At 37.7% G+C, this 25,176-nt stretch overlaps 1 protein-coding gene across 4 annotated transcripts in view; it reads left to right on the top strand.

Annotated features, from left to right (window-relative positions):
* LOC102238415 (ryanodine receptor 2-like) overlaps positions 1-25,176 on the top strand; it is a 75,739-nt gene that overhangs the window by 17,076 nt on the left and 33,487 nt on the right. For 3 of the 4 annotated variants that reach the window (XM_023327241.1, XM_023327239.1, XM_023327240.1), the window contains 38 exons: positions 434-575; positions 802-1,010; positions 2,440-2,614; positions 3,831-4,039; positions 4,212-4,404; positions 4,643-4,775; positions 5,977-6,091; positions 6,381-6,541; positions 6,689-6,848; positions 8,097-8,183; positions 8,290-8,516; positions 8,741-8,954; positions 9,035-9,640; positions 10,338-10,538; positions 11,454-11,565; positions 11,696-11,836; positions 12,097-12,373; positions 12,454-12,568; positions 12,677-12,809; positions 12,893-12,996; positions 13,100-13,235; positions 14,749-14,932; positions 15,115-15,223; positions 16,019-16,139; positions 16,564-16,733; positions 16,988-17,208; positions 18,344-18,434; positions 18,514-18,654; positions 20,166-20,329; positions 20,449-20,527; positions 20,669-20,758; positions 21,049-21,186; positions 21,272-21,349; positions 22,167-22,242; positions 22,319-22,439; positions 22,688-22,803; positions 23,907-23,983; positions 25,049-25,170. In XM_023327241.1, the coding sequence (XP_023183009.1) occupies positions 434-575; positions 802-1,010; positions 2,440-2,614; positions 3,831-4,039; positions 4,212-4,404; positions 4,643-4,775; positions 5,977-6,091; positions 6,381-6,541; positions 6,689-6,848; positions 8,097-8,183; positions 8,290-8,516; positions 8,741-8,954; positions 9,035-9,640; positions 10,338-10,538; positions 11,454-11,565; positions 11,696-11,836; positions 12,097-12,373; positions 12,454-12,568; positions 12,677-12,809; positions 12,893-12,996; positions 13,100-13,235; positions 14,749-14,932; positions 15,115-15,223; positions 16,019-16,139; positions 16,564-16,733; positions 16,988-17,208; positions 18,344-18,434; positions 18,514-18,654; positions 20,166-20,329; positions 20,449-20,527; positions 20,669-20,758; positions 21,049-21,186; positions 21,272-21,349; positions 22,167-22,242; positions 22,319-22,439; positions 22,688-22,803; positions 23,907-23,983; positions 25,049-25,170 (5,948 nt within the window). The remainder of the gene's footprint in view (positions 1-433; positions 576-801; positions 1,011-2,439; positions 2,615-3,830; positions 4,040-4,211; positions 4,405-4,642; positions 4,776-5,976; positions 6,092-6,380; positions 6,542-6,688; positions 6,849-8,096; positions 8,184-8,289; positions 8,517-8,740; positions 8,955-9,034; positions 9,641-10,337; positions 10,539-11,453; positions 11,566-11,695; positions 11,837-12,096; positions 12,374-12,453; positions 12,569-12,676; positions 12,810-12,892; positions 12,997-13,099; positions 13,236-14,748; positions 14,933-15,114; positions 15,224-16,018; positions 16,140-16,563; positions 16,734-16,987; positions 17,209-18,343; positions 18,435-18,513; positions 18,655-20,165; positions 20,330-20,448; positions 20,528-20,668; positions 20,759-21,048; positions 21,187-21,271; positions 21,350-22,166; positions 22,243-22,318; positions 22,440-22,687; positions 22,804-23,906; positions 23,984-25,048; positions 25,171-25,176) is intronic. The other variant, XM_023327238.1, reaches the window with a different exon arrangement.

Here is a 25,176-nt window from a genome sequence, read left to right as displayed (position 1 = left end):
CAACTAAGCTAACCTGAAGTCAATCAAAGAATAAATGTAACTGAACAGAACTCCCTCGGAGCATTACTTATTTAATACAATTTAAGACAATTCTGGGTTTTCTTCAGCTTTAACCATTGAAATGAATCGACACAAACCCTTGGAACACATGATCTTGTGTGTTGATATTAGTTTTTGAATTAAATTACTAAAATAAATGTATTTTCAAAGATGTTTCAATTTTACACCCAACTGTCCTGCAGCAGTACAAGCACAATTCATAGTTTAACATGTTTTAATTAAATTCAGAATGGTACAATTAAAAATAATTCCACCAAGTTTGTGTAAAGAAAGTGATCCGTTTTCTCAAGGCTAACATCGTTGAAGGTTTTTCAGGCATAATTTGTTTCCTGTTTTGCTCTTTACCAATCCTGTATTTTACATTTTTTTTAAGGATGTAAAGGGGAAACGGAGTCCTCATCTCGTGCCTTACAGCCTTGTTGATGAAAGGATGAGGAAAGCAGGCATGGAGAGAGGGGCCGTCTGTCTCCTGCTGGCATTTGGCTACAGCCTGGAGTCCCTAAGCCAGGAACAGAGTATGAACCAAAGCCCAAATTAAATGTATAAACACTGTAGGTGATGTCAAGGAATGGCTAACTTACAAAACTTAATGAAAACTCCCAAATTACCATTTTTAAATTATGGTTCATCGCTGTGACATCTGTGAGCATTGCAAAGATGAACTATTTAACACGTTTTGGGTGCAAGGGAAATTTTTATTTTTCGAGATAACCATATTTGCACTATTTCTTTGACTGACAGCTCCTTTATCAAAGCCATGCCTCTTTTCTGTGGAGAAGAGCAGAGTGTTCAGACCAGATAAATCCTACGCGGTGACCATGGGGAAGTGGTATTTTGAATTTGAAGTTCTGACAGCCGGGAACATGAGAGTGGGCTGGGCCCGACCGGGCTGTACTCCAGATAAAGAGCTCGGCTCAGATGACCAGGCTTATGTCTTTGATGGGTTTGAGGTGAGGCATTGCAATTTTACAACTTCTGATATTTCCAAAGATTCTCGCTGTTGTGGAAACCAAAATCTCAGTCAGTTCTACTTAAAAAGAAAAACAACAAAAAAAAACAACATACTCTAGACTGTGATGTAAGAAAGTTTTTATTTCGAGCCGAAAAGTAGCCCATTCAGAAAAATAAAATGAAACAAATCATCAGACATTGTCTTTTTTTATTCAAAATAAATTTCATGCAAATGGTCTAGGTTTATCTTTTTTCTCATTTTTTAAATTACTTGTACAACATCAACAAGCAGTTTGCCTGATCCTTGCTAAACATTTGTTTTGTTTGATTTATTCAAACATCAATAATTTGAATCGCTTACAAACCAATTTCACAACATAATTTTCTTTTATAACTCAAGGCTGTTTGTGCTAAATGCATTTAAGCCTCCTTTAAAAAGGGACTGTATTTATTTTGGACCCAGACTTTTCATAACCAAATAAACTTTATTCTACACAAAGCAAAAATGAACGTGGGTTTTGATTTCAGTTTGATAATGGACATTTATAACTCTTAAGTTATAAATGCATGTCAGTGACCTTCCCTGCATTTGTTTTTTTACAAACCTAACATTCAAGATGCCATGCTTAAATTCTCTTACTAGTTAAGGGTTGATTTCTGTCAACAGTGATGCACAGCCCATCATTAATATGCTGCTTACAAAAAATCATAGATAAACAGGGTTTTGTTAAAGTTATGAAGGAGGCCACACATAAATCTTCAAAAAGATAAATAGATTCATTGTAATCAGGGGAAATCAAAGTTTCCAATGTAAAGTGTGAAAGTCGGATCAGGTTTAGGTGTGTACAAGTGGATAATGTATGCCTGGTGTGAAGACAAAATGAGCTCAAAACAAAAACTATTAAGTTACCTTTTCATCACCAATTATAATAACTGATGGTTTTCCAGTTACTGGTCTTCATTAGGGCTGTGATTTTAAACTAGTGCTTAATCCACATGTTTTCAATTAATTATTGGACTCTTTGTTTAATCATTTTACACTCTGTGGCAAGTATCTATTCAGTTACGTACCTCTTTATCAGTAACTAAACTGATACACAGGTAATTGAACAGTAATTGAATGTACTGATTCAATTACTATTAATCAATAAATAGTAATTGATTCAGTTATTATGTATTAAAATCCTCTGTTCCTCATCATTAATATCTTTACTTAACATGCTCCTCCTGTCTTTATCCCTGAATATGGGTCAAAAACAACCCCCTTTTTCTTTGACAGCATTTTAGAAATGAACAAAATAACAGATTTTCAAGTGTTTATACCATCTAAGGTTTTCATTAACATTCTCATAAGCCGTTTCTGGTACTTTGATGTTGTTTTTCTGAATGTCTATGACCGCTTAAGTAAAAAGATGCTGTTGGTTTCAGGCTCAGTGGTGCCATCAGGGTGGTGAGCCCCTGGGACGGCGCTGGCTCAGAGGCGATGTGGTGGGTTGCTTGGTGGACGTGTTCGAAGGCACCATGATGGTCACGCTCAATGGAGAGCTGCTGTTTAATGACAGAGGATCAGAGCTGGCTGCCAAGTATTTGGATATCAGAGATGGTGTGGAAAAATCCTTTTGCTGAAATTTGCATACCGAACTACACTGACGTCTACATACACTGATCTTATGCGTGAAACTTTGAGAGAAAAAGAAACATACCACTGTAGATTGCTGGTTAAAAGTACTTGACTCTTTACATATTTCTTCTGTTTTTGATTTTTTGATACCCTTTAGTATTCCTCATCATCAAGCGAATTTCAACATAACCTGTGCAAATGCACTTTCAGAATTTTTAAGGGAAAAAAAGCCTCTCATTTCATCAGTATGACCCATGTAAAAATTTATTGTCTCCTTAGCCTAATAATTGGTTGTGCCCCCATTTTTCACAACTGGTGGATTAGGTGTTTATAGTAACTAATATTAAGTCATTTACATCATTGTTGGGTAACTTTTGTCCACTCTGTTGTAGAAATGTTTTATTTGATCCACAGTGGAAGGATTTCAAGCACTAGTATTTTTAAGTCATGCCACAGTAGCTTGATTAGATTTAAATTCAATACCATCAGTAGACCACACCAACATCTTGCTAAAGAGGGCTTTGGAGTCATTCAGAGGTGAAATTGTTGGTGGGTTTGTTTTCAACCATTCTGAAGCTACATAACCGCATAAGGCCAGCTGCAATTCTCCTTCAAGTTTTTGTGGTAAAGAGCAGAAGTCAGGCTTGCATCATTTATGGGAATCCAGGTGATATATTGGAGAGTGGGCAGCCTGAGGGCACAGACATAGTAGGAACTATAGACGATGACCTTAGGAACTCTTGTTCCACAGAAAATCGTCATAGATTGTCGAGATTGTTCAAATGTGAGGCTTGGACTTTGTGCTTTTTTTGGTCAGCAGTGGTTTTCATCTTCTCTTTTGGATGCTGTTTTTGCTCCCAGTGAGTTCTTGATTTTGCAATTCTGGCAGTGTTCAGACTTGGGTGTGGCCAGTTAAGCTGAACTCAAAGTTGTTTCTCACAGATAATTCAGGATTTAACATGGGGGAAGTTATTTTTTTACAGGGATATGTTGCTTTGAATAACCCTTTCCACGGATAGATGAAGATTTCAGAAAATTGAATTCACTTGTGACAAAGAATAGAAGAAATCTATAAGAGGGTAAACACTCTCACAGAATTTTTTTTTTTTGCTTTTAAAATAATAGGTTTTAAAATAACCTGGTGAATGTATTTTTTTAGTCTTCTCTTTCTTGTTTGTTTTTTTTCTTCTTCTTTTAGGCCTGTTGCCTGTGGTCAGTGTTGGGGTTAACCAGGTGGGGAGGATGAATCTGGGCCGCCAGGTGGAGTCTCTGCAGTACTTTAATGTGTGTGGGCAACAAGAGGGTTATAAACCCTTTGCTTTTAATATGACCAGAGACCCATCTCTGTGGATGAGTTGGAAACTGCCCCAGTTTACTTCAGTTCTGCCTGATGATCACAGCTTACAGGTCAGTGCCATTTTTTTTATTATGCCTTTCCAAGGACCAAACATCATAGAGTAATTGTTGGATTGTTAATACATGGTCGTCTCTGGGACCTAGCATTATATGTACCGGTAGTTCTATTGATGTTTTGATGCTCAACCTTGATCCCGAAAACAATGTGCAAATCTCATTCAAGGTTACTCGACTTAGGGGCTCAATGGATTCCTTATCCAGCCTGAGGGTCTCTCAGCGGGTGTTGGTGCAACATGGTGGAGGAAGTGAGATGGGCTTTTATCGGCTCAGCATGCCCATCCAATGTGCTGCCACACTCAGAAGCCCTGCAGAGGGGGGGCTTCAAGTCCCCTCCAGCTCTCTAACTCCAAGTTCAGGTTTGGAGGCATTGCTCGCAGAGAGGACTCCCACAGATAACATTGTGTCTAGTGCAACACATGAAAACCAGTGACCCGTTGAGTGAAATACTGCAAATTGTGTATGGGATTCAGCTGCAATTATCCAGATTTATCCCTCCCTGTCCAGATCGGTGATATTCTGCTATCATGACCTTCATGGATTGTTCTGGTTAAGCTCCCCAGGGCCACGTTGTAATTAACGCCTGTTGTCTTTCAGTGAGGAAGGAGCTGGAGGACACAGACTCTGACTTTGAAGTTCTGATGAAGTCAGCACGCAGCTTTGCCGGCTCAAGAGATGAGCTCGACCACAAGGATCACAGTCATGACAAAACATCTAAACTGAAACAGCGGTAGGTGATGGAGAGTAAAAAAAAGAAACTCATTGTGAAATTTTGAAAAAAACTCTCAATTTCAAATCAGTTAATTTATATTACAACATTTTATTGCAAATTTTCTCTTACAGGACATATCAGTCCAATTCATGAAGTTCTTATTATAGTTGTAGTTAAATTTGTGCATGCAGCCCAATTAAACCCAAGTTCAAATAGAATAAAGTTGAACTGATTGCATTATATTGGTTAACATTGCTTTAAGGAACCTCACCTGTTTGGTTCAGGTCATTGCTTTTGCAGCTGTGCTTGATCTGGAGCAAACGTGTGATGACCAAAGAAAAGAACGACTTCCTTTTAACAGGAAAACAACTTCCTCTAGAACTCAACTCAGTATGCATCACCATTTTCTGTGACTGGCAGGAGGTTATGAGGACAGAAAGGAAATACCTAAAAAACCCCAAAGGGGGGTGCCTTTTGTGGGAAAGAAAAACAAAGAGTATGCGGGGATATTAAAAGCAATACCCCAGTGAGTAGCTTACTTAAGAAAGAAACACAGCTAAACAAAAGAGCTACCTGGCCAGGACAACTTTCTATAAAATTAGAGTGGCCCCCTGTGGGGTTGTCAGCAATAACTCTATTCAGCAAAGAAAGCTAGCTAAGCAAAGAACTAAGAGGCTAGAAATTAGGAGCAGACCTAGGTAAGAAGCATGGGGTCAGGGCTTATTTCTATACAGAATAAAAAACTAAATCTAGCAGTAGCTTTGTCAAATATTCCATACAGGAAATCTACATGACTAAATATGGAAAGACTGGGCCAGCTCCTCTGTGGAAATAATACATAAAACAAAGTTAAAAGCAGAAAATAATGCATAATTGGAGAGCAACAGTAGAAAAGGAAAAATCATCAGAAGGTCCTATAGCAGCTTAATCTTATCATAACTAAATTAAACAGCTCAGGAAAACCAAAATCACTCTACCTGTAAGCTATGAATGTATACTCAATATGCATGGCATAAATGTTTATTTAGGCAGAATAATAATGTTCTTACGCTTTCAAACCATTTCTGTCTGCTGTGTGATTACAATAATAATAGCAACCTGGTATAATACATTTTCAGATTGAATAGGAGAGGAAAATTAGAAAAATTGAATGCATTCGAAGAAACAATGGTCGGAAACAGACACTGCATAACCCTTTTTACGTTCTGTTATCTGAAAGGTTCATGATGAAAAGGAGTAAACCAGGCTTAGTCAGCAGCAACTCCTCTGCACGGCTTCTAGAAGACGTTATTGTTGAAAAGGATAACTACGATCACCTTATCCAGAGCTCCAGAGTAAGATTTTCTCATTATCTCATTTCATCACAACCACTTCATTGCTCTACACATGGCTGGTGCTAATTAAATGTGTGTTTTATTTTTTTATTTTTGCAATTTCTGACAAGATTGCATTGTCAATCTTCTATCCTAGAGTGGGAAAAAAAATCTAACAATGTGTTACACAAAGCTTGTGCACTTGCAGCGCGCCGTGGTTCTTCTCTAATTACCAGCCACAATAATTCGAAACATCCAAAAACATGATTTGAATGTCAAGCCGAGACACTCAATGACCTCTTTGTTACAGTATTATTATGCAGTGAGGATTCTTCCTGGCCAGGAGCCGTTCAATGTGTGGATAGGCTGGGTGACCTCTGACTTTCATCAGCATGGCTCAACGTTTGACACTGACAACGTTGGGACAGTAACTGTCACCCTGGGCGACGACGGTGGCAAAGTTCAAGAAAGGTTAATGCGCACAAAGACAGTTACATATTTTTGTGTCTACTTGTTCTTGTCAGGTTAAAATCCGCTTGGCTGGATAGTTTTAATGTTCTATCTGAATTAGACTTGTTACAGCCAGGCTGCTAGTTGCATGTTTTTGAATCCTTGCAGTGTGAAGCGAAGCAACAGTTTCATGGTTTGTGCTGGAGAAGCTACGGGCTTGTCTCAGAGTCGTCGGAGTGCGGGGTTGGAAATTGGCTGCCTGATTGACACAGCGACCGGACTGCTCACTTTCACTTCTAATGGCATTGAGATGTCGACTTTCTTCCAAGTATGTCAAATAAAGTTGTGGTGAATCTACTGTATGTATTCAGCCTTAGTTTCAATACTTTGTAAAGCCACCTTTCGCAGCAACAGGGAGGTCACACCGCATTGCATTGTGGGATGGGTGTGGGGCAGGGTATCTTCCTGCTCTGCTAAAACCAGTCAGCATGTTGAAGAGACACACCAATCTTGAAGGCATTTGTCTTCAAACACAATAAAGTATAGAAAAGTCAACTATATTTTTTGTGTTTTTCCTCTCCAGTTATACAGCACATATTTATGAACATGAGGCTTAAAAACAAGCAACTTGTTGAAGTCACAGATCATTTCTATGTCTCATTTCAAGTTTAGTCAAGTTTTCCAACACTTGTAGGGCATCATGTGTCACAGACATCTTATCTAACAATAAATTATATTGATAAATGCAGTAATTTGATCTAAGCACACTGAAGAGCCGTCCAATAAAAGGCTCTTCAGTGTGAGGTCATGATTTCATCTCCTATTATAGTTCCCTTTCTCAACAGACCATTTTTGTTATGTTTCTATTGGCTTTGCAGATGCAGAATAAAATGTTTGCTTAGTCTTTTTCACAAAATGGTTCAAGCTCAGCCAGACTTCAACACTTGAAGCATTTCTTAATTGGATATAGGTCTGTACTTTGAGTAGGCCTTTCTATCAATTTATTATGCTTTGATCTAAAACTATTAGATCCAGGCATATGATCTAATAGTAAGTTTCTAGTTGTGGGCTTACTGGATGGTGAACTGGTATTTGCTTAGGATTGTTCCATCTTTGTGTGTGCAGCATTAGTTTCTACTCACAATTGTCCTCAAAAAAACTTTTGATATCTTCTTTGAACAGCTCTGCTAATGTTGACATTATTAGAGTATTAACTAATAATCTCAGTATTACCGTGCAACATATACTGTAGTTGCACAGGATTTTTGTTGATACACTTTTACACATCATTTTGTAAAAAAAAAGCAATTGAAAAGTATATGTACTTTTACTTCACTCATAATTAAGCTCTATTTTCTATGACTTTATAAAAGGAAGATAAGAAGAAAAATACTAAGTTTGTGGTTGTAGCATGAAAAAACATGAAAAGACAAGAAACTATATAATTTTTGTTAATATACTCAATATTCTAGTGGGCAAACATATGCATTGGAAATCAGAAAATTCAAACTGTTTTCCCAAATGTTCAATGTTTACATTATTCAACACAAAGAACACACTATTTCCCTCTAATCAGCTGGAGGCTGGTACCAAGCTGTTTCCGGCTGTTTTTGTCAAGCCCACCACCAGCAACATGTTCCAGTTCGAACTGGAAAGCATCAAGGTGACAAAGCTTTATCAATCATAAATGTAAAGTTTTGGATGGTTGTTCATGTAAAACTTGCAATGTTAAAATTAAATTTGGTGATATACTTTTTGTCTTCCTCTAGAATGCCATGCCTTTGTCATCAGCTTTGCTTCGCAGTCAGAGAAGGAATCCGTGTCCTCTGTGCCCTCCAAGGTTTCAGGTTCAGTATCTGAAACCAGTTACGTGGACAAGGGTACCAGACAGTGGATTAAAGGTGTTTGTTGATTGGCCTGATGAACACCATGGCTGGAGAGTCCAATGCTTTGACCCCCAACAAGTGATGACCCTTCAGATTCCTGATGAAAACAAGTAAAAGAAAAACAAAAACACACACTTTATACTTGTGTTTACAGATAAACATTTCTGTGATCTCATATTTCATGTATACTTTTTCTATTTTATTAGTGTTGCATTATTGCATTAAATATTGCAAAATCACTCACCCTTTAGACATCCCTGCTAAAGTTTATATTAGATTTTAAGAAAGCAGAACCTCTGAAATTGTCTTTAACTTTTTTATGGCATTCACGCAGATGTGTTGACATTTTGGAGCTGTCTGAGCTCGACGACCTCCTCGCTTTTCATCAAAATATCCTCCTGCTCTACTGCTCGCTCTGTGCCCTGGGTAACACCAGAGTTTGCCACGCTCTCTGCAGTCACGTTGACCAGTCGCAGATCCTTTATGCTATTCAGAATCCTCACCTCCCGGGGCCGCTCCGCTTGGCATATTATCAGCTGTTTATTCAGGTACCGGCCGTGTGGATTAAAAACAAATGGCAGAACTAAAACAATGTATTTTCTTCAGCTCTTAAATTTCTTTCCTCTAGGTTTATCTAAGCAGTCACACCACAGCGTGCCTCACGATGAACCATGAATACATCATCCCAATGACGGACCAGGCCAGAGAAGCCTCATTTTATCTTAGCCGTGTCAATGGCGTTTCAGATGGAGGGAATGGTCAAACACCAGAGGGCACTTGTAGAAGCACATGCCTTAAACCACAGATGCGTTTTTCATCTCCTTGTTTTGTCAGGGGTGATGGGACGGAAGCAGAAGGTGCAGTTGAAATAGCCTGCCCAGACAGCCCGGAAATCCCTCTGGACACACTGAGGAATTTGACAGCGGACATGCTGACTGCCGGGGTTGTGGCTGTTGGTCAAGGAATGAGGGATCCTGCGGGAGGCAGTGTTGAACTGTTGCTCGTACCCATTTTAAGATTGCTGTACAACCTTCTGGTCATGGGGGTGTTTGAGGATGAAGACCTTGTGAGGGTGCTCAGGCTAATTGAACCAAATGTCTTCTCCAAAAATGTCAAAACCGTTGAGGAAGCCAAGGATGGAAAACAAAGAGGAAAAAGCATCAACAAAAAAGAAGATGATGCCATTAAACAAGGACTTCTTCAAATGGAGCTTCCAGAGCCTGTCCAGCTAGAGGTGGTTAAATACTCCCATTTTTCTTTCTAATAAATAGAATTTTGTTTTAACAAATTGTGATACTAAGTTGCTTTGAGCAGGCAAACCTTACATTGCCATGCACAGGTAGTCATCCCACTGAAAGACTTTCACATTTTGTGACATTACAGCTAAAAATTATAAACCGTTTTATTAAGATTTTATGTTGCAGACCAAGCCAGAAAATAAATAAATAAAAATGTGTAAAGTTTAAAGAAAATAACATAATTTCACTTCAAGTTTAGCTTGAGATTCTCAACTGGACTTAGGTCTGAACTTTGACAGGGCCATTGAATTGAACCAGTGGTTTTCAAACTTCCCATAGCAAGTACCACCGCAATAATACTTTGACAGTTATGACCACAAAAATTGTACATTAAATTATGTCCAGATGCTCTCTATTAATTAATTAGGTGACTTCTGAAGCCAATTGGTGCTTAAAAATGTATTTAGGAGTATTAGAGTAAATGAAGGTAATTACAAGACCATATTTTTAGAATTTTTTTATCCACAATATTCACTGTTATGTAAATTGTGTTAGTCTATAACATAAAATACCAAGACAACATATTGAAGTCTGTGCTTTTAACATTACACAATGTAAAAAAGTTAAACGGGTTCGATAAGTTTTGAAAGTACTATAACTCTGAAGAAACATTCTCGCATTTTCTTTTTTTAGCTCTGTCATCTGCTGTCCTACCTCTGTGACTGCCAGGTGCGACACAGGGTTGAAGCAGTGACTGCATTCTCTGGTAACTTTGTGCGTCAGCTGCAGGAGAACCAGCGATTTCGCTACACTCAGGTCATGCAGGCACTCAACATGTCTGCAGCACTGACCGCTCGCAAAACCAAGGAGTTCCGACTTCCTCCGCAAGAGCAGGTTAAATAGACCTAGACAGTTCTAGATGTATTACTGGACTGCAAAGAAATAATCAAAATTGTTTCCATTTTTCTTTTTTCAGAATTTTTAAGATGAGGTCTTGTTAGAAGATAAGTGGTTATTAGCAGCAGTAGAGTTTTGAGGTCTTCATTTAGCATAAATCCAAACCGGCTAGTTCTGGAGATGGCAGCTGATCTGACAGGGACCAGTATGAACTTCAATCACCTTAAAACAACTCAAACCTCAAAATCATCGTGGTTGTTTATGTGAACTTTTGAATCATTGTGACATTTGCATTGGGTGCTTATTTACACAAGAACTGATTAGTCTGTGTGAAATGTGTGCCAAGAACAACACAGAGAGCATTTCTAGTCTAGTTTGTAAACTGTCAGGTAAATGTAGCGTACAAAGAAAACGTATTGCGGTGATCCAAGCTATCAATATTTTATTGACTTTTCTCCTTACTTTTCTGTTAACTCTGACCAGGAAAGCTTTCTATTTTCAGTTTCTAGACATAAAGATAAAAGGCACTTACTGCCTCTATTTCTTGTTTATGAAATCATTTAATTACCTACCTATCAAAATTATAATATACTGTAGATTGAAAGTTCATAAAAAACCACATGCACAAAGTCCTAAGATTCCTGAGATTTGACTCTAAAGATTTGTGATTGCAGTCATCATTCCTACCTGCTTGACTGATTGTGACTATTGTAAGATACCAGATGCTTACTCTCGCTCTATCTACTAGAAAAGCCATCAGCTTCAAGTTGGATTTATAATAAATGAAGATGTGAAGAAAGATATTTACTGTCACTTCAAGATTTCTGAACTATCCCTTTAAACAAGACATGCTGAGTCCTTGTAGTTCACAGTATTGCTCATATTTTTCACAAAATTTCTCACCGTGAAAAGATCAATTTGCTGCTGAGCTTCAGAGAAGATGAGCAACAGGAGAACTGTCCATGTCCGGTCGAACTCCAACAGCTCCTGCGCGACTTTCATCACCTCCTCAACACACACTGTGGTACTGACATTGCTCATCTTTCACATATTAAGTTGTGGGACAATGAAAACCTCGTAGAGGACACTTGGTTTGACTGCCTCACATGCCTCACAAATCACACCAATTTCCTTTTATTTGCTGTCTTATCCAGGCACTGAAACGGTCCCAGACTCTGAGGAGGAAGATGATACCAAGATGTCTTTGAAAGATTGGTTATTCAGTCGAGCAGCAAAAGCAGTTGGACTTAAAAAGAAACCCACTGAAGTGGAGAAATATAAATCACCCAGTCTCAGTAAGTGTGCCTTATTTTTAAACATTTTGAAGTATGAAAAACTTTCCTGTTTTTTTTTTTTTTTTTTTTTTAATTGAATCAAACATTTGATCTTCTGTGTTCCAGTAACCTGTCGTGTTTATCAGACCACAAAAATGTGTAGCGTTTTGGGAAAATGAACGATTCTAAAGTGCTAGCTATTAGCATTTTCTATTCAAGTGCCTTAAGGTTCCACATCCCCAGCTTTTATCAACACTCCTCACTTCCTGACATGTCTGCAGAGTCCCTCAGAAGGCTGATTTCTGAGATGATGGTGTGCTGGGCTCAGGAGAGAGAGATAGAAGACCCTGGGCTGGTCAGGGCTATCTTCACCTTGCTATACCGCCAGTATCAGGGCCTCGAGGGCCAAATGGAAGGGTCACTCTCAAAGGCATATGCTATCAGCCAGTCTTCCGTGGAGGACACCATGGCACTCCTGTCCTCTCTGGGCCAAATTCGTTCTCTCCTGAGTGTCCGCATGGGGAAAGAAGAAGAGAAGCTGATGAACAGAAGACTAGGGTATAGTATTATTGTCTCTAGTGAGCCATAATCCTTACAGTGTGTTCTGTAATAACTCTTTTTTTTTGTATCTGTTGCAGAGATATTATGAATAATAAAGTTTTCTACCAACATCCCAATTTAATGAGAGCTTTGCGCATGCATGAGACAGTGATGGAGGTGATGGTCAATGTTCTGGGAGAAGGGGAGTCTAAGGTGAGATCGACAGTGAAAAGCAGCTGTTGTTAGTGTTTCTCTTTTTACATATTTTGAAGTAAAAGGTAAATTGATCCTCTTTACACTTCCTAAATTTCTCCATTTTAGGAGATTACCTTTCCCAAGATGGTAGCCAGTTGCTGTCGATTCCTCTGTTACTTTTGTCGGATCAGTCGTCACAATCAGGGAGCGCTGTTTGACCGCCTCACATACTTACTGGAAAACAGCAGAGTTGGGCTGGGTATGTTGCAAGACATACTTGGCCACCTTGCTGGGTTACGATTTTAGTTAGAGTTTAAATTGTCAAACATTTTGTCTCCTCAGCTTCGCCGTCCAAGCGTGGCTCCACTCCTCTTGATGTGGCAGCAGCCTCTGTTATGGATAATAACGAGCTGGCCTTATCACTAAAGGAATCTGACCTAGAGAAGGTGCAAAATTAAAATTTTGTAGTTGAGTTTAATTGATGAGTTAGTTAATTGAATAAACAATTCATAAACAACTTTTAATACTATAATCTAATCTGCTGTCCAGGTTGTTCAGTACCTTGCTCTATGTGGTCTCCAGAGCTGTTCGCTGCTACTGGCAAAAGGCTACACTGATATTGGATGGAACCCCGTGGAGGGAGAACGCTATGTGGATTTTCTACGGTTTGCTGTGTTCTGCAATGGTACATTTGCACAATTAGAGCGTCAAAAAATGTTCTCTCAGTTGTAATCTGTAATATTTATTAATCGTCATGGATGGTGATCAAGAAATATTGGAGGACACAGTCGCAGTACACAAAGAATTGCTTGTTTAAAAACAATCCAGTTTGGGTAACTATGCCAAACCCTTTCATGGGTCAAATATTGTCTGATTCAATAGAACAGGGTTTGACCCAGAAGACTGGTCCTAATTTTCAGTCCAAATTATGGTTCTAAGAGAACCATACCTAATAGTTGGGTTGGATAAAATAAATGACAAATTCATAATTTTTTTATACCAACTGAATCCTTGCAAAGTCATGTAAGAACTTGCATCTTCCTCCAGCAGTGAATGACCAGTAATTACCATGTAATTACATGTAATTACCATGCTTCAACGCAATCTTTTCATTTTTCTCCCAAAGATGAGCAACTTGTGTTCTCACATTTTAAAACTACTTGGGTCACTGTCTCACTTAAAAATAAGAGTCACAAAAATCAGATATGAATCGTCTTCACGTCTAAGGCTCAAAATAATAGAATAAACTGAAACAGCAACTAGTGAATATTTTATGAGGGGGATACCTTTGATAAGAAATGTTTCACCATTTTGAAATCCTGAAATCATGTGGCTTAAGACTTCCTTTTGCACCTCCTCAATATGTATAACTGCAAAAAAATAAAAATCTATGTTCACTTTGTGAACTGTTCTTTGGTCAGAGTGTGAATGTTAAGCATAGCTAACGATAGCTTTTGCTTACTGTTGTAATATACTAAAAGTAATATTACTACTTAGAAAATTAAAATGTAATAATAACAAAAAACCCAACATCAGCCATCAGAATCTGAATGAAGAAAATAAAACCTGAAAATGAAAAACGAAAGTAATGCATACCCCTTCTATTACAAACAACAGCTTTAATTATCAGATAAACTGACTTGTGTTTTTTGAAGCATTTGTTAATGCTTTTAATGCATTCAATGCATGGGATAATAATTGCTTATAGAACCTGAAGAATTTTGCTTCTGTCCAAAGAGCAAAACACAAAGCCTGAAAGCCACAAATAGCTGCTTCATTTCATGTTCCCCATTATCTTCGACATTTGGAACAGAGGTAATTCATTCTGCTATTGATTATCTTTTTCTGAACCAGTGCCTAAAAGTCATCTCTACAAATTGCCCTTGAGGTTGTTTACCATTCAGCCAAATGGCTTTCTGTTTGGCTCGTCTCTCTGTAATTTAAGGTTTCACCTCTTATCTAAACTCTTCAGTTTGTGCTCTATTTATAGAATATGATTTTGTTGTGATTGTCTTTCTGCTTCTGTTTACCAGTTGTTTTTTTCTCTCAAATGAATATAATGTACATATTCTTATAGTAGAACTAGACTCTAGAGAATAAACATTAACCATATAGACAGGCTAAAGTGTTTTACCACAATTCAAAATATCATTATTGTTTACTTTTTCCCTTCACCTTGTGTGTTTGCCTCCCCACAGGCGAGAGTGTAGAGGAGAATGCATATGTGGTTTTGGGGTTGCTGATCCGTCGGCCAGAGTGCTTTGGCCCTGCGCTGAGAGGAGACGGTGGAGACGGGCTGCTAGCCGCCATGAAGGAAGCCATCAGCATCTCTCAGGACCCATCTATGGACGGACCTTTCCCCAGTCAGCACCCCAGCAGAACGTCTGTATCACACATATGCAGACACGTAATGGATAATCTAAAATTCAGATAATGTGTCATGCATTCAATGGCACCACAGAAAAAAGCCTGTCTATAAAACTAAAAGCTTTTGGTTTTTCAATGATGTCTGAGTGTTTGACATTGAGGAATATTCTGGCTTTTGTGATTGATTCCTGTTATAGGGATGCAGCCCATAGCAATGAGGATGACCTTATTCACATGGGGCACGCCATCATGACCTTCTACTCGGCTCTTATTGACTTACTGGGACGCTGTGCTCCAGAGATGCATGTAAGTAGTTTTAGTTTTTCTGCCATAGCACAGAAAAAAAACTGTAAAATAGTTTTTTTGGGGGAGGGAGGAAATGACAATTCTTATACCACACAGCACATGAAATACACTTAAATGCATACTGCAAAAAACTCCTAATGTGATTATTTGTCCTGCTGATGGCTAAAAGATAATTCTAAGGGCTTAATTAATATTTTTGCCTAAAAAGTGTTTTTTTTTCTTTGCCTAAAACATCTTTTGGAAAGAAAGAGGGTTTTTTTCTGTTTAACAAAATTACTTTTGGCAAAAAATGACTTGGGCCATTATTGTAGGAATGTGACAATGTGCTTTTGTCTGATTTGCCAATAAATTGTGAAAGGTTTTGTAAAACTAAATGAGACTTCATTTGCTTTTGTCTGACTACAGCTTGTCTGGTGTGCATTTTTGGATAATGGGTAGTGGCTGGAAAAAATGTTTTTCTTGTATATTAAACATATTTCTTCTTAACAATTTCTTGTAGCAGCAGAACACCACCCAGAAATTAGAATTAAAATAATTAAATAATAGTAATTTAAGGTTGATCATGAATTGCTTTTAGACTTTTGTGAGATTGAATCTTACAAAACAGTGATCACAATTATTATTAGACATAAATTAAAAAATAAAAATGAACATGCACTTTAATAATTTAATGCATGTAGTGTACAGGATATGTACAGTAGAACATGCACTCAAAACTGCTACAGGTTGATTTTGTGTTGGTGAATATCTTGACAGCGACTTACCAGATGTTCTCCTTTTTGAACTGTTGATCAGTTAATTCAGGGCAGCAAAGGAGAAGCCATTCGCATCAGGGCCATCCTGAGATCTCTCATCCCAGTACAGGATCTTGAAGGAGTCATCAGCATCTGCTTTCAACTCCCATCCGTGTCAGAAGGTTAAACACGCTGAATTAGACCATCTTGACATGCATTACTAGTTTATGTGATCACTTTTGGCAGCGTTGCCTTGCTTTACTGTTTTAGGAGATTAGAGATTTAGGATAAAATATTAAAATTTTCATCTTGGGCTGGATGGATCAAACATGAATGATATTAGTCTTAGCCAAGTGTGCAACAATGCACTACAAAGAATTATTGAAAAAATCTTAACTAATGACTTGATCTTTTCAACATTTGTTTTACTCATTTTTAAGCTGGAAATATTGCATTTGATTCTGATTTGAATGCTGTGCTGCATAATTTTTTTTTTTTTTTTTTGGAGTTACCCTTTTCACTTGTGCTTCATTTGTTATGTTGAATTTAATTTTCCTTTTGTATTTAATGGTAACTTTTAATTGAGTAATTGTTTTTATGGTCTAGATGGTGTGTTGGTCGAGCCTGACCTGTCCACAGTTTTCTGTCCTGACCACAAGGCAGCCATGGTTTTATTCCTGGATCGCGTTTATGGTGTGGAGAGTCAAAGTTTTCTTCTGCACCTTCTGGAAGTAGGCTTTCTGCCTGATCTTCACGCAGCTGTTTCTCTTGACACCGTGAGTATTTTTCTTGCTGTTTTGACCTAATTGACATATTGAATTTAGGACATATTGGAAGTGACTGGTGAAATACAAACAAATTCAGTATGAGTTAAAATTTTTAATTGTATAGTAACTATGCAGTTACATCTAGTTTCTGAACTTTTTGTGCATTTAAAATGCATATGAATTGATATTCAATTATTGTTAAGTTGATTCTGGTTTTTCTTCATTGGACTCCATCAGAAAACAGCCTCTCTTTTTCATTGCAGACTGACCTGGGATCTACTGACATGGCACTTGCCCTCAATAGATACTTGTGCACAGCTGTCCTTCCCCTGCTCACCAAATGTTCAGCCCTCTTTCACGATTTAGAGGATCATGCCTTGGTGGTAGATTCTGTCATCCAGGCAATCTACCGGCTCTCAAGGGCTCTAAGCTTGACCAGGGCTCAGAGAGACACCACAGAGGATTGTTTGCTGGCTTTGTGCAGGTAAGGTCTAAAGCTTGCTGGCAGATGAAAACAGTGTTATAGTTGAGTGGCACAAGAGAATAAAATATGGTTGTTTTTGAAATTAAATGCATGAAAAAGAAGGTTTTAATCCGCTTGAGGATGTTTATGCAAATTGTACATTTTGTTTTCATTAAAGTTCTTTCAACATTTTTTTTTCTTTTTGAAAAGAAAAAAATAGTCCCTATCTGAGAAAATCAAGGTTATGTTAAATCAATAGAACAAGAAGTTATTCTTACAATTGTGTCATTATTTCAAACCCCTCCCCTCCATTTTTTATTTTCTTTTAAGCCACTTACATTTTAATTTTTGTGACAGCTGTGCAAGAAAATCCTTGTTTTTCATTCCCCATTTTATCAACCACTAAATTCAATGTATTTAACTGGGTTTTATGTTTTTGCACAGAAAAATCTGAAAGTACTTAACTCCCACTTTTCCCCTATTTAAAGTTCAACTACAAACCATCCCATTAAAATGCATTAAGGTTTATGGTTATAGTGGGGGGGATCAAAAGTAAAGGTATGAGTGCTTGTGAAACCAACTTACTATCACTAAATGAGTTCAAAAGCATGTCTGAAACATGACATGCCAGGACTGAAGGATTTCTTTTATTGCATTTGCTTGTTTGTGGTACAAAATTCTTGCTCTGGATGCTCCCCAGCCTCCTGAAGGGAGGGGCTGCAACAGTCTGCGTGCAGGATGGGTGGAGTCCTTCACAATGCGGCGCTCCCTCCCCGTTCATCGTGATGCGGCATTACATTAACAAAATCAGACACAACAGTAAAAATGTCATGTCAATTTACTTGTGTACATTAGATATTAGAAATTTCAAGGAATCTTACTGGATTTGTGTCATTAGATCAAGCCTTCTAAAGATTTCCCATATCCTCTCACCCACCCAACCATAAAATTACCCATTATTTTTAATTAGCGACTATGAAGTCTGTTTTTCCCACTTTGTTCTCAATTTAACAAATTAAAGCGACTTGTAAAAATTAATTAACTTCTTAGCCATTTAAATTACATTAGTCGCCCCTCGGAGACAAAAGATCAATGTGCATTTGGGCAGTTTGTGAATATGCATATGAATTAGTTGTTCCCACGTTGCTCTTCTCAGGAAACTCCAGCCATCTATGATGCAGCCTCTCCTTCAAAGGCTTGTGTTTGATGTTCTCCATCTCTCAGATCACAGCAAATTGCCCCTGAAAGTAAGTACATAAATTAATGGTAACCACACATAATGTGAAAAGACATATATAAATTTTTTATTTCATTTATCATTCACAGATGTTGACCAGTCATTATGAGCAGATGTGGAAGTATTACTCCTACACTGGAAGTCAGGATAAACAAAAGTTAGCCTCTGAAGGGGAGCTCCAGCTGTCTAGGAAGTTATTCTGGGGTGTGTTTAAGGCCTTGACAAAAAAGGTAAGCACTGAGTAATACATTTCCCTTAACCTAAAGACAAATAAAAAATTGTTTTCACAATGGTGTCATCTTTGTGAAAGGGCATGGTGTCATCTTTCAATTTTTTATCTTTCCAGCCCTATCCTTTGACAATCCTCGGCCTATTTTAGAAGAAACAGTGAAATGCATTTCAGATGTCTTTCTTTGGTGCATAGTCAGAGAATTTTAGGGAAAGCAGAAGGAACACGCTGGAGATTAATTGTTAATTATTCATATCTTGGTATGAAACCTCCCAAAACTTGTGCAGACTTCCTGGAGACTTGAAAGAGACGCAACCCGTAAATGAAACAAATAGCTAATCTCTCAGTCTGCTCATGCTGAACTATTTTTCTTCGTCATTCTGAGCCCGAAAAAATATCAGAGGAATAATTAAATGAAGAAAGCATTTTCCTGTGTAACTCTGTCTATTGTAGGGTAGGTACTATGCATTTTAGCTGCTTTGGATTTTTGTATTGCATGTTAGACATCTGGGTAATGCTGAGTCTAGCTTTACCCAGATGTGCATATATGGGTGCATATATATTTAAATTAAATTGCAATGTAAGTTACACTTGCTTTAAGAGAAACAGACCTAACTGTGACCATGTTTTTAACTCAAAGAAACAAGACGTTTTGGATTACCAATTAAACATTCTTAGATACTGATCAGTCAAAAAGTGTAAAGTAATAACTGCTTTTGCTTCATTTATTTTATTGAAACTTTTAGGAATGTTAAAAATTGTGAAATAGGCTATTTTCTTTTGCAATTTTATTCCCTCACTGAATAAATGTATTCAAATTAAAGGTTTAAAATCCTGCTGCTCCAGTAGAAGAGAAATGTGTTTAAGGGTTTTAAACATCTTTCCCTCAGGTAATAATAAGTTTATTAAAGGGTGATGAGCCTTTGTAAAGTCATTCCTCGTTCACTCAGTTGTAGGTTGTAAAAATGGATTCTGACCGCTTATAATGTAGGTCCATTTATACAGTTTGAGAGGTTGGATTGCAGAAAATAGAAAAGATAAATTATATGGAAGTTTCTAAAATTAGTGGGTTACTTAATGAGTCAAATAAACAGGTTTCCTTGGAAAGCCACAAAATCTAGACTGATAAATGGCACCACAGTATAAACAAAAAAAATATGTATAATTTGCAGAAGTGCTTTCCCTTTAATCGGGGTTAATATCGCAATAAAACACCAAACTTTGATCAGAGATTTTAATTGTTGAAAGAAATCTGATAACTGACTTGTGTTGTGTACTGTTTTGTAACTAGGCTACTGCAGCCATGATAAATTAACCTGATCTCTTCACTGATAACTTACTTTTAAAGTAGCCAAGTCTCATTTTGGAACGAGACTTGTGTAGAAAATATATTTGTAATAACTGCAAATATAATGTTTGTGTTCAGTTAACTAATCTAATTTATGACATATGCTGTGTCTTATTTCCCTCACCTCCACCCCACTCGCCCCCTTTCCTTTTCCAACTCCGAAGTCCTTCATTCCTCAGCTGCTTAGTTTGTGCGTTCAGTGTCTTGTTGCAGTTGCCAAAGCCTTGCCTCCTGACTATGTGGAGCCTGGCTGTTTGTCTCAAGTGGACAGAATAACCTCGGTGGACACAGATGGATATTTTGAGCCGCAACCTGTAGATACATCAAAGTATGAAACTTCACAGACATAGTCATCCTTCAGTGACAACGATCATCCAGCCGATTTTCATTTTCTTTGAGGAGAAGCCAAACTGATTAGATTGTGTGCTATTTCTCTCTTTGCACTAGTGTCTCTGTGCCGGAGAGACTGGACTTTGTAGTTAACAAGTATGCAGAGCACACTCATGAGAAGTGGTCTCTAGAAAAGGTAATATCCCAATAACTGATGCTTAGATCTGCATAACTTGGTGAAAAAATAATAATAATAAAAGTTAGGGCGCTGATGAGGCAACTAGCCTGACGTTTAGTGCTGCAAGGATGATTATTGCATGTGTTTTATTCCCAACAGTTTGCCAGTGGCTGGGTACATGGTGATCAGCTGTGTGAAAACACCCAGGTCCACCCTCTCCTGAAGCCATACAGGGCTCTGGCTGAGAAGGTAGATTAAAGTCAGCTTTTAGTGTACTTCTACAGTGAAAGCAGTGAGCTGAATCATTCGAAAGGGACCTGCATAGAATGTGTACTGTGCAATATAAAATATTAAACTGATCTGCTTCACTGTATTCAAATTACCCCTGCATTTACCACAAAACATGCCGTTTGAGCAGCCAAGGTTGTTTCAGTTTATGTACTTGAATGTTAAAATAGTAGTGTTTTGCTTTGTAGGTGTGGGGTTGTGAACACTAACAAAAGGGTTTCTAAATTGTTCATTTGTCATTTCATAATCAGGAGAAGGATTCATATCGCTGGGCCATCAAAGAGACAATAAAGAGCATGTTGGCCTTTGGATGGACCATAGAACGTACCAAAGAAGGAGATGCATTTGGCATTCATGCCTGTGCTCGCAGGGTTTCTCAGGCCGGTCAGGTGTGTCTCCTCACCACTGATATTGATATATTAGCTTTTAAATTCCTGCAGTGAGCATCAGCCAATAATTTATTGTCTTTTTTAGCTCTCATTTGAAGGAGCATCCACATTCAGCCCTAAACCTTTGGACATGAGCAGCATCACCTTATCATGGGAACAGTGTGTAAGTCCTAATGATATTTGCCCTGTTGGACCACCAAAATTAGAAGTTTGCCGTGAACAACAAGTTTACCTGTGAGAAATACTTAAAATGCTTTGGACTTGTAAAATATTTGAGTATTTTAATATTCTGTCAAAGACAACTACAAACTCTAGTGTGTTTTTGCAGGACTTTGTGATAGACAAACAATGTGATTTTTACAAATAAAATGTGTGTATTAAGTTCAGAGTTGCTGTCCTACTGGAAGGTGCATCTGTATCCTGGGCTATCCTGTATTCCCATGAGCGCTGATCAATTTGTCATAGCAAAACTTGAGATTTTGTTGTGCAACTGGACAGTGCTGCACACCTATTAACAAGTTTATCCTTAACTTTTTTGTTGTGTTTCTTTGCTTTTTCCCCACCAATGTCCTCCATCAAATGCCCTAGATCTTCACAAAACCGCTTTATTTATAGTGAGATTAAATTGAAAACTGGTAAACTCTACAGACACATTAAATGACTTTTGAAAGTTTCTCGGTGCCCTGGTAATTGTTTAAGGTTATCATGTTAAAAGGGGCTTAATGGTTGGGCGTGTCACACTTTTCAGGTTTTTTTTTCATTATGTGTAAAAGTTTTCAGAAACTGTAAAGCTGTAAAGTATTTTTCTTCTACTTTACAGCTTTTCACTATTTTGTGTTGGTGTGTTGTATAAAGTCCTCCCTAAAACACGTTGAGGTTTATGGACGTAATTGGACAAAATTTTTAAAAGTACAACAGATTTGAATGACTTTGCAAGAAACAGCCTTTCTGATAAACCACAAAAATCCTGTTGCCTTTAGGCAATGGCCGAACAGTTGGCTGAAAACTATCATAATGCCTGGGCCAAGACTAAGAAGTTGGAACTTGAGAGCAGAGGTAAGGAACCATAGGTGTAAATCGTCTATATCTCTTTCAAAGTTTAAATTCTTTGAATACATTTCTATTCAAATAGGAGGAGGTCATTCGATGCTGGTTCCATACGATGCTCTGACTGCCAAGGAGAAGACCAAGTTCAGAGAAAAAGCTCAGGAGATACTGAAGTTTCTTTTGCTCCATGGCTACACTGTGTGGAGGTAGGTACCGGCTTGTCAGTTATGATGGGGAAGAGTGTGATTTATGTGACTTGAACCTCCTGAACTGTGTGATTATTCTTCAATATAGCTGCTATAATAGCTTGCATAGGTCACTAATGTCTCAACTCTTTCTTCTCCCAGTGAAACCCTGCTGTATAAAAATTAAGCAATGAACAATGAATCAAAATTACTAAGTATGAAGCGAATTATATTAATTATAATATTGTTACGTGGCAAATCCCCTACAGGGATCGAAAATCCGTGGAAATTGACTTCCCTGCCACTGCAAACTGCTTTGGACATATTTTTCTCCAACGGATGCTGTATTACACTGAGGAGACTCAGGAGGACATGCTAAAGCTCGGTAATGTGACATTTCATATTATCATAACGACTAAAAATTGATTTTAAAACGTTAAAAACAGAAATAAAGGTTTTTAAGTGTTTTCATCTTGTGGCCATCCTGTTTGGTTCCATGTAATTTTGAGTAAGCTGTATTGCTGCATCTTTTAGGTGAACCCTAAATCATTTATGAACACTCGGGGAATAGTCCCCTGACAACATACCAGGCAAATTTGCTTCAGGCTATTCTTGATTTGTGCAAGTCAGATTGTGTTTGTTACATCATAAACAAGTAGGAGGGATGTTTGAAAAGAGCGGTTATTAATTTATTAAATAAACCAATGTATTCCTGCACTCTATCTGGGGATTTAAAAACCCCAAAATTCTACACACTGGTTAACAACCAATTGGAACAAAAAAAAGTAATAAAAAAAAGTTAAACATCATCAATTTTGTTCTTTTCATTTTTCACCAAAATATTGTGAAAGGAGAATCCATTGGGAAGCCATGCTTTGGTTATATAAAACACAGCAATAGTGAAGGGAAGTAGTTAAAAGTCTCACTATTCTCCGCATGTTATACTTGCAAGTATATAAATTAAAAACATTAGTGTAGCTATCAATACAGTGTCACAATCACAGTCTCTCACATCACCCAAAAGCTAAAAGTCCTTCTGGAGTTAGTTTTCATACAAACACATAATTTTGCTCTAAAAAGTAATAACATGTTTGTGCCATGTGAGTGGTGAATTGGAAGAAATGTTAAATACTGATGCACAAAACATACACAGTGACAGTGAAACGCTCTTTTATTCATGGAACTCCGGCTCAAGTGGGTCCTGCTAGCAATTATAGGCAAACATGTAGGAGGGATGTTTGAAAAGAGCGGTTATTAATTTATTAAATAAACCGATCCAATAGCAGAGGTGTGATGGTGCCTGACCTGGAGAAGTATTGATCAAAACCATTTGAAATAATTATGAAAAGGTCTGGAATCCTGGAAAGCAAATTAGAGTGTATATAAGTTAGGAATGACTCAAAAGTTCTTCACTATGCTGTATATATTTCCATAATCAATCTATTTTAGTCTGATTGTCGACTAATTTATCCTAATGTTTATTTCCAGAAGTGATTCAAGCCAGAGGACAGATGCCTAAAGGAGAAAGGGCTCAAAATCAGCAGCCAATTATTTTTTTTCAGAAGGTTTGCCTTATCTCAATTACATATCTTAACACTGCTGATTTTTGCTGCATGATAGGAAACCTCTGATGTTGAATTAGCCCACTTCCAATTAAATTTTTCCACCGGCCTTTTGTTTGTCCTTATTAGCCTTTTTTTTTTTTTCTTATTTCACTTATGACATCTAATTAGTTTTGTTAGATGGTCGCCATGGGCAACCCCTGTAAGTCAAACCCTTTGTGGCTGTGTAATTTATTTAACCATTTTGGACATCCATGTGGGCGTTTTGATTGCCATCAGGACATAGATTAAAGCCTCCCACACTGCTCTGCCTCTAAGGAGGCAGCAGTAAAATGGGTTTATTTTTCATTGTTGGGACCCCCTGAGTCAGATCCACTCAGCCAAGACTGTGAACGGTCACGCTTCTCATCTTTACTCTGGTCCTCCAACCATACCAAACTGTCACACGCATGCAGCCCAGTCGGCAGGAAAGTCTAATGCTAGCAGGCTGTCTGTGGAGAAATTTTAAGCACTTCAAGCATATTGCTGCAAAATGGGGGACAACCTGTTGGTCCTCATTACAAACAGGTTGTGAGTTAATGAAGCGGGAGTTACTTTATGAATCCACATGTATTAAATAAATCACTACTTCATGTATTTCCTTGCTGGTTTTATAGTTTAATTGTAAGTATTTTGAATTCTTACTCCTATTGAACATTTGTGAATTATATCTCACGGTTGGGTTTATGTCAGAAAATCACAAGTTTTGCCAAGACAAGTGGTCAAATATCCAGCCAGAATTGTGATTGAGGTTTTTTATTGCAATGAAACACATGTTTATTTATTTTTTTTCAGATTACTTTGGGCCTGTTTATATTTTTAGACCCTGTTTTAATTATAAAAATTCTATAATGAACTTTTGGACCCAGTTTTTGAGTTAAAAAATTGCTGAAAATGTCTCAATCGTACTATGTTGTATGACTTGCCAAATTGTTTTCCGGTGCACTAACCAAATAAATATTTTTTTTGTTTATATTACATATAGTGAATAATGAAGTAAGTATTTTTTGTTACTCTGTATTTCCACAGGTTGTTCTTCCACTATTGGAACAGTATGTAAAAAGCCATCGTCTGTATTTTTTGTCCTCTTCTCTGAACTCAAGTGAAAACAGAAGTCATGCCTCCAAAAGGGAAAAGGAGATGGTTCTGTGGTATGC

Source organism: Xiphophorus maculatus, chromosome 22 (assembly GCF_002775205.1).
Source record: "Xiphophorus maculatus strain JP 163 A chromosome 22, X_maculatus-5.0-male, whole genome shotgun sequence".
NCBI classification, from domain to species: Eukaryota; Metazoa; Chordata; class Actinopteri; order Cyprinodontiformes; family Poeciliidae; genus Xiphophorus; species Xiphophorus maculatus.
The sequence above is the reverse complement of the archived record's forward strand: the minus strand, read 5'-3'. Positions and strand labels throughout refer to the sequence as shown.